The sequence below is a fragment of the Elgaria multicarinata genome, chromosome 10 (genome assembly GCF_023053635.1).
Source record: "Elgaria multicarinata webbii isolate HBS135686 ecotype San Diego chromosome 10, rElgMul1.1.pri, whole genome shotgun sequence".
Taxonomy (NCBI): domain Eukaryota; kingdom Metazoa; phylum Chordata; class Lepidosauria; order Squamata; family Anguidae; genus Elgaria; species Elgaria multicarinata.
The window spans coordinates 57,646,644-57,655,399 of record NC_086180.1 but is presented as its reverse complement, the minus strand read 5'-3'; the positions used below and the strand labels follow the sequence as shown (position 1 = coordinate 57,655,399).

General features: G+C 54.4%; 1 protein-coding gene across 1 annotated transcript; it reads right to left on the bottom strand.

The window, feature by feature from the left end:
- Positions 1 to 719: 719 nt before the first annotated feature.
- Positions 720 to 4,889, bottom strand: GSX2 (GS homeobox 2). The gene is made up of 2 exons (XM_063135790.1): positions 4,334 to 4,889; positions 720 to 1,066 (listed from the first exon to the last, which is right to left on the bottom strand). Exons 1-2 carry the CDS (start codon positions 4,887 to 4,889, stop codon positions 720 to 722), a joined length of 903 nt encoding a protein of 300 aa, XP_062991860.1.
- Between the last annotated feature and the right edge of the window lie 3,867 nt (positions 4,890 to 8,756).

Genomic DNA, 8,756 nt, shown 5'->3' with positions numbered 1-8,756 from the left:
TTTATTTAAATAAATATAAATATAAATTTGATATAAAACTATTCACATACAAACAAGAGCATCCAAATTACTCTAATTTGGATAATTTCTCTCAGCTGCCCCCACCACATTTATTTTATAAAAACCTGTACAAAAAAGAGTGTCAGACAGTGCTTTACATTTTCCAGTTTCTAAAATTTCTCCCACAACAAATGGGATCCCCCCTCCCTCCATGGAGATTTTTGGGAGGGGGAAGAGGGAAATTTCTCCCCCACTTAGGGGGATAGCCATGATTGGCAAGGCTGTGTATTAACTCAGGAGGGGAGGAAAACAGAATTTCAGTGGTTTATGTTACATTAATATATATTCAGTAGTGGCTGGTGGCTCTGATTTCGGTGGGGCTGTGATTCCATTCTGGGTTTCAGTCAGAACCAGCCAGAACTTTAAAGGGGCTGGCCAAGGGGCTGATCCCTACCCCAAAATGGGCTCAGCACCTTTGATAGCTCCTTTAGAGTTCTGGCTGGTTCTGTCTAAAACCCAGCATGGAATCACAGCCCCATGGAAATCGGAGCCACCAGCCTCTACTGTATTTACATTCCACCAGATCTAGCACTAGCCCTGTGGACAGAGCCCTTCAGAGTCTTTCTACCCCCCTCTGTGCAGATGCGAGACCCACAGGCTCAAGACTGACTTTGCTTGCGATAGGCAAGGAGAGCAACCCGAGTCCAAGATGGGCCTTTTCATAAAGGAGAGATCTCTTTGTCTTCATTAGCCGAGGCCGGCGAGAGCGATTCCTCGTCCTCTGACCTGGGGAAACGTCCTGGGTTGCTGCCGGTGCAATTGCAACCGCCATGTGTGTTCCTCTGGGTGCCTTTGCCTTCCTTCTTGTGCTTCACCCTCCGGTTCTGGAACCAGATCTTCACCTGCTTCTCAGACAGGTTGAGGTATGTGGCGATCTCGATCCGCCGCAGCCGGGACAAGTACATGTTGGAGGAGAACTCGCGCTCCAGCTCCAGCAGCTGCGTGCTGGTGAAGGCGGTGCGCATCCGCTTGCCATTCTGCAGCGGGCCGGTTCCATCGGAGCCTCCTGGAGTGGGGAGAGATCAAAGCAGCCTCGGTTAAAAACTCAGGAAAGCAAAGCTTATGCCCCGGTAGGCAACCTGAGGCCCAGTGGAGGCTGGTGGCTCTGATTTCGGTGGAGCTGTGTTTCCATGCTGGGTTTCAGTGAGAACCAGCCAGAACTCTAAAGGAGCTATCCAAGGTACTGAAACTACTTTTCAGCACCTTGAATAGCTCCTTTAGAGATCAGGCTGGTTCTCACTGAAACCCAGAATGGATACACTGCCCCACCAAAATCTGAACCACCAGCCTCCACTGGTGAGGCCTGCTAGATAGTCTGGACTGCAACTCCTGGACTTCAACTCCCATCATCCCCAGCCAGCATGGCCAATTATGGGGAAGGTGATGGGGCCTGTAGTCCAAAACAGGTGGCTTAAATAGATGCCCCCGCCTCAGCACTGAAGTCCCCCCCCCCAACATCCAGTCCGAGTCCTGCAATAATAAGCAGTACTCAAGAACTGCTCCCTCACGCCTGAAGAGCCCCAAGCAACCCACCTCCTGCCACCACTGGGATTTAGGGGCAGAGCCTCCGGGCAAGAAGTCTGCCTGCCTGAACATCTTGTTGGGACTTTTGGCATTCATTGGGAGTCATTTTGAGAAAGAAAGCACTGGTGGGTTTCTTTCTCAGCAGGGTGAAATGTCTTGAGCGGACAAGAGACATAAGAAGAGTCCTGCTGGGTAAGACCAAAGGTCCATCAAGCCTAGCATCTCGCTTCCCACTGGGGCCAACCAGATGACTCTGGGAAGCCCTTCTGAAGGCGATCCAGCCCTCTCCCATTTTTGCTCCTCCCCAGCACCTCATGCCACGGAAAAGACCCATCTCTGATGAATATGGCTCATCCCCCCTCCAAACCTTCTAAAGTCGCAGCCATTGCCACATCTCTTGGCCAAGTCCACCCATGAATCCTGCATTGTGTGGAAAAGGCTTGACCACCAATCAATCTAATGTGGAGGACCTTGAGTTCTAGTGTTATGAGACGGGGGAGAGAAAAGCCTTTCTGAAGTGAGCGTGTAGACACTTTCCCATTTCAGTTTTCTGCCTGATGAAGACCTTTCTGAAGCGCCAAAGCCTACGAAGTCTACCACTGGTCTGACAGGTCATATCCTTTGATTCAAAGGAGAGAGGTCAAGGCTTAAAGGCTGACTGAAACCCACACCTCTGACATAGGGGCCCTCTCTTTGTGATCCTTCCCAAAAGTGATAGGACTAGTTGAAGATACTTAGCAATAAGAGTCTACTCCATCTTTCCCCAGCCTGGTGCCCGTCAAACCCCCATCATCCACAACAGCTGGCCAGTTGACTGGGGCTGATGGGACCTGTTGTCCAACACATCTGGAGGACACCAGGTTGGGGAAGGCTGATCTACTCCAAGGCAGTTAAACCCCCCCCACCCAAAAAACAAACAAAACAAAAACCCAACCCACTGCCTTGTGAACAACTCAGAGTTCTTTCCAATGTTAAGTTCTGATTTCACCTTCTTTTCTGCTTTTTTATAGGCAACTGTCCTGGCTTGTTTGTCTCAGGTGGCTTAGCTTCGGGAGATTACAGCCTCCTCCTGCTTCACCAGACCAAATCTCAGAGTCTTTCCAAGGTAAGCCAGCAGGAAACCAGCCATAGCCCTCTTACACCTCAAACGTCTTTCTCCCCTTTCCGAGAAGAGGAACTTCTCTCGCTTATGGGGCCATCCTAGGCGATCATTTACATTCCCGAGAACCTGCCTCACTTACTTTAGTGAGGCAGCTTCTCGGAGACCTAAATGATCTCCTGATAGAAGGTACAGGCAGGCAGAGACCTCCAAACAGTTTACTCTAACAGTTTACTCCAACAGCGATAACTCGAGCTTGAGCAAGCCGTTTTGAGCTACCACCCCATGCCTGAATCAGAGTATCTATGTGGATTGCATTGAGACCAACCTGGATTTCAGGTATATAGACTGAGATCCTCAAAGCAATCTCGTTGACCTTGGTTTACAGCTATAGAATACTCAGGAGTATTCCAAAGTGAGTGAGCAGCTACTTAAGCTACTCGCTGGTTTCAGTGTGACTGATCGCACGTCTAAACTCAGATGACTCCAGATCGCAGGTTTAGAATGAGGCTCACCCTTGGAATACTTGCTAAACTCGCAATCCCAGCACTCCAGAGACGCGTGTCTCATAGAATCAAACTGAATGCCGATCTGGCCTGGACTCAAGCCTGAGATCCTCAAACCATGGAGATGTTCCATTGAAGTGAATGGGACTACTCGTGAGTCTTGGAGGGAATGGCTTGTGGGGAGTGCCGCTATTCTCAGACTTAGAGAAGCATCCGGTGGTTAAGTTTTGGTTCAGCCTGTGACAGACACGATCTGCTCCATTCCGTGCCCAAGACACACCCTCGGCTCCCTGCCCCTGTTCCCTGCCCCTGTTCCCTAGGAAGCAGCGTTTTCGCCCGCTTCTTTCCGATTGCCAGGGACACCTGAGAACCTCCAGATATTGTTGGACTGCACCTCCGATCAGCCCTACCCAGCACAGTCAATAGTGAGGAGTGAGGGGGAGCTGCAGTCCAATAAGACTGTACAGGACCCAATGAAACACCCTGGTTAGTTCCACAATCCTCCAGCGGCTTCGCCCGGGGTCATCCTCCCCACCCACGTCAAACCTGGGGCAAAGGAAGGACTGCAACTGGGAGGGAGCCCAAAGCATCCAGCCCGGCGCCCCATCCGCTCTCCGCCTGCTCGCTCTTCACAACTGCTTCCCTCCGCCTCGGAGGAAGATGAGAGGGGAGCCTCGCTAAAGCAATCCTGCCACTGCTACCCCGCCTGTCCTCGCACTTTGGGCGGGCCGGTGAGTGGGGGGGGGGAAGGGAGGGGACGACCGGCTTAACGCTCTTCGGGATCGCAGTGGAATCGCTGGGGCCCGTTAGGAAGCCGCTGCCCTCCCTCGGGCCACGATGGACGCGGAGGACTCTTTTAGGCAGCCGGCGGGGGCTTGCTCTAGACACGAGGGGAGCGACTTTCTTTGGGGTGGCCGTCGGCGGAGCCAACAGGTCCCGAAGGCAGCGGTTTGATTCTTTGGGACTGCGGAGGTACGAATCGGGTTTCGGGTAGAGGGGCGTCGCTCCAGAGGCTGGAAAAGGGCCGCTTGGAGCCCAGTCGCCTGCCTACCTGTCTCTCCCTGACCCTCCCACGGCTCCCCCCCCCCGGGGCCCCACCGCCTGGATCGGCCCCTTGCCCAGGTGGAAAGGCGGAGGCTCCTACCCATGCCGAGGCAGTGGAATCGCCGCGGGTCGCTCATGCTGTAGGCGGCCGCCGTGCAGACAGGTGGGTGGCCCAGGGCGTGCGCTGCTGCCGCCGCCGCCGCGGAAGCCCCCGAGCCGTGCTGCTGCTGCTGCTGCTGCGGGGCTGGCTGCTGGGGCGCGTGGTGGCTCATCCGCGGGCAGTACTGGCCCTCTGCCCCTGCGCTGCCGCCGCCGGCCCCCGCGGGAGCGAAGTGGCCCTTGAGCAGCGGGATGGCGGCGGCGGCGCCTCCTGCGGCGGCGGCGGCGGCGGCGGCGGCTGCTCCGGCCCGGGCCGAGGCGGCGTGCAGGTGCGAGGTGACGCAGAGCGGGCAGACGCAGAAGGCGCCGCTCTTGCGCGAGGCCGGGCAGGCGGGCCCCCCGGCCACCGACAGCACCAGGGGCGAGGCCGGCACGCCCAGCGGGATGAGGAAGTCCTGCCCGGGGGGCGGAGGGGGCGGGTGCTCGGGCAGCGGAGGCGCCGCCGGCCGCGCCGGGTCCTTGATGATGAGCGAGTCCACATAGAAGGAGCGCGACATGGCCGGGCGAGGGAGGACCGGGCAGGCAGGCAGGCAGGCGGGCAGGCGCGGCGGGGATCGGGCGCTCCTCGGCAGCTGCTCCTGGCCAGTCCTCCCGGGGCCAAGTCGCCTCCGCCAAAGCCCCGTGGGCCGGCCCGGAAGGGGCTTATGTCGGAGGCGCGAACAAAGGGGGGCTCGGAGAGGGCTGGTCTTAAAAGAGCCAATCTCCCCCCGCCGCCACTTTCCCTTTCCTCTAGACCTCCCCTGGATCTCTCCCGCACCCCCGCCTACTGCGGGAGCGGGGATTTATCGCAACTCTTTGACACGTGATGCCTGGCAGTCGACGCGCATCTCCCGCTCCCGGGGCTTCTGATTCGGGAGCCCTTTCAGAGGATCCCCCCCCCGCCCCACTCACCCACTCGCCTGGGCTGAAACAAAACGGAGAGAGGAGGGGGGCGCCTGGCAAGCGGTGGGCGTCTCGGTCATTTCAGTGGGACTCCCGAGAAGCCGCTTCTCTCTCCTGCTCCTCCACTGGGGCGCAAGCAGCAGCCTTAAAGCTGCGCGTCGCTGGACCAAAAGTTTGCTGCTCCACGCTGGCCGTTGCCACCCGGCCCCAGTGCGCCTCTTTCCATCCGCTCTCGTCATTCGCCCTCCGTTCTAGCTTGTTTGCTTTGGGTATCTTTTAGTCTCGCCTTTTCTCCCCCACCTCTGGTGTACTCCGGGTGTTTCGGACTACAGCTCCCAGCATCCTTGCTGGCTGGGGCTGATGGGTATTGAAGTCCAAAACGCCTGAAGAGCCCCAGGTTGGGAAAGGCTGAATGAGCCTACCATGTGGCCAAACCACAGTTCACGCGTCTTATGCTGGGGCGACCCACCGAAGCTCGCGACGCTGTCCGGTGCCATGAGAAGGGAGGGGTGCCCGGTAGAAGAAACACACACAGCCCGCTTGCGTTTCTGGAGTTTTGAACTTCCAGCCTAGCACCTGCATAGCTCTTCTCTGCAGTTTTTGATTTTTGATTTTTCTTTGATTTGCATCCCGTCCCATTGACTACAATGGTACTGTTCACACAGGAGAATTGGAACGTGTGTCTCATCAAAATAGTGCTGGGGAACCAGATGTCCTTGGACTCCACTTCCACCAGCCCTAGATACTGACCAGGGGGTCCCTTGGCCTGCCTTAAGACTTCGGTCTTCTTATCCATACTTGCTCAGAGCAAAGCCCTTTCGAACTTGGTGGCGCTTACTTCCGAGTAAGCCTCGTGGGTCGGGCCTGTGCGTTCAGGCCAAGATCTTAGCAATTTTGCTGTTTCCAGAGGGCACAACATTCAAGGAAATGTCGTGACAACCTTTTACTGCCTACTACAATGTAACTTCAGCACCCTGCCTCGAAGAGTGACGCAGCAGCACAATTTTCTGCACCTAAAGCTCCTTTTAGCATTCTGAACACTTGTTTTTCAACAATAAAAAAGTATTCGTGACCATCACCCGTCTTTTCTCTGCGTGCTTCCGGACCCCCACCCCCTTCCCGTTAGTGTCGGTTGAATTTATTTCCAATCGTTCCAACGCTTCAATCCTAAAAACTCCATTTGGGAATAATTGACTTCAGTGCAATTCATTCCGGGGTAAGGCTGCCATGCTATACACATGTATTCGTGAATGAGACCCATTGAAATAAGTGGGGTTTCCTTTCGAGTAAACATGTATAAAACTGAGCAAACATGTATATAGTAACCTCTTCTGGAAGATCGAGGGGATTTGTTATCATTAGGCTGCACTCCTCATCATATTTACTAGTAGAGAGTAAGCCCCACTAATCACAGGAGGATTTGCTTCCGAGTAAGTATGGTATGATTGCACAATTAATGATGGGATTTCGAGAGGCGAGTAAGGTAGTTAACATTAAAAGGGAAATTGTAATTTACTCTGAGCAAGCAAGTGCCATTGAACTCACTGGGACTTGCTTCTCCTTAGTAAACGATTTGCATAAGTGCGTAAGGGGAGTAGGGAACGGTGGCCCTCCAGATGTTCTTGGGACTGCAACTCCCATCACCCCTTGACAGCATAGCCAATAGTGAGGGATCATGGGAGTTGCAGTCCAACAGCATCTGGAGGGCCACAAGTTCTGCATCCCTGGCGTATAGGATGGGAAAGTAAGACACACCTGCAGCATGATCCTTTATTATTTATTCAGAAGTACGTCAGACTGCATTGAACATTTGTGCCTACCATTGCCCCTAGACACCTACTCAGAAGTTCAATGGGACCTAGGCAAGTGTGCATAGGATTGCTGTTTAACAGCACAGCCTTACACATGTCTGCTCTGAAATAAGTCTCTTCAAATTCAGTGGGGCTTACTCCTGTGAAAGTAGGTATAGGATTGCAGCCAAAGCCTACTTCTTTGGAGATTAAGGATGCAATCCTATGCATGTTTAGACAGAAAAAGCCCTACAATTCCCAGCATAACCCATCCAGCACTGCTGGGGGTGGGGTTTTTTTCTGTCTAAACATGCATAGGATTGAGACTTCAGTCCCACTGACTCAGAAGTGCCCTGCAGTGCAGTCCCAACAGCCTGATCCTATGCATGTTTGCCTTGAAGTAAGTCCCAGAGAAAGCTGGGTAGGATTGGAGCCTCAGAATGCTCCTCAAGTTCGATGGTTAACTGTGCTTAGGATTTCAACCTTACTCCAGAGTGAATGTGTTTAGGATCGGGATGCAAGAGTTATTCGTGTCTCTTCGCAGAGTGGATTCTAAGGGCTTTTCAGAAGAAAGGTGGATTTTGTCAAATTGGCAATTAGTTGAGCACACAAAGCCCTTCAACTCCTCTGGACGCTTCTGGGCCAAAACGGAAGACTTTCAAGTCAAACTTTGGCGATCGTTGCAGGGCTTCAGTCCGAAGCCTTTAATGCAAAGAGAAAACGTCGGCCGGAAGGATGCCTTTGATCTGCCACGAGTGCGCCGAGGCGGTCAGGCCGAGGGAAATTGGCTAAATGGCGAAAAGGCGCGCTCGCTCGGCGATTCCAGAGCATTTCAGATCGCATTAGGAGGAGGAGGAAGCCCGGGACACTTCGCAGCCGATTACGCCCTTTCCCAATGACCTGTTTCAGGGGAATTGCAGAAGCGGCTTATAGAGTGAATGGAGGGGAGATCGCGGCGGCGGCGGCGGCAGCAGCAGTCCTGGCGAAGGGAGGCAGAAAACCACGAGCGGACCCCAAACCAGACGGCGGGAATCCAGAGAAGGCTGCGATCCTCTGCCTACTTACTCGCGAGCAAGTCCCGTTGAAACTAGGGGCAGTTTGTGACGAGTCAACGCGCAGAGGGGCTACACGGATACATGTCCGAGGCATGGGGAGAAGAATTCCGTGGTGTCCTGGGTGCTTAAGGAGCAGCCGAGGGCTTTCCCACGTTTTTTAAGAAACCGAATAAGCTAAAATGCACTCCTTTCCGCGTGAACCGCATATACATGAAGCCGGGGCGAGGAACCTGCGGCCTTCCAGATGTTTTGGACGACAAATCCCTCGTTCTGGATTGGGATGGGTGCATCCAGGCAGTCCGATTGTGCGTCAGCAGCATCCAGATCAGCCCCTTGGGATAGCCTCGCTAGGTCCACGGATTCACAGCCCGCCCTTCCTTTCCTCCCCACCCCCAAGAAAGGATCCCCCTATCTCATTTAAGCCCATGCACAACAATGGGGCAGGTCATAGGAAACGGAGTTAGAGGTTGCAGCCCATGGCACAAAACTGGCTGAAGTGTCGCTGACACAGAAGCTCACTCAGGGTAGGACTTCGGGTCGGAAGCCCAAGGCCAGTGGAGGCTGGTAGCTGCGATTTTGGTGGGGCTGTGAATCCACTCTGCGTTTCAGTCAGAATCAGCCCGAACTCTGAAGGAGC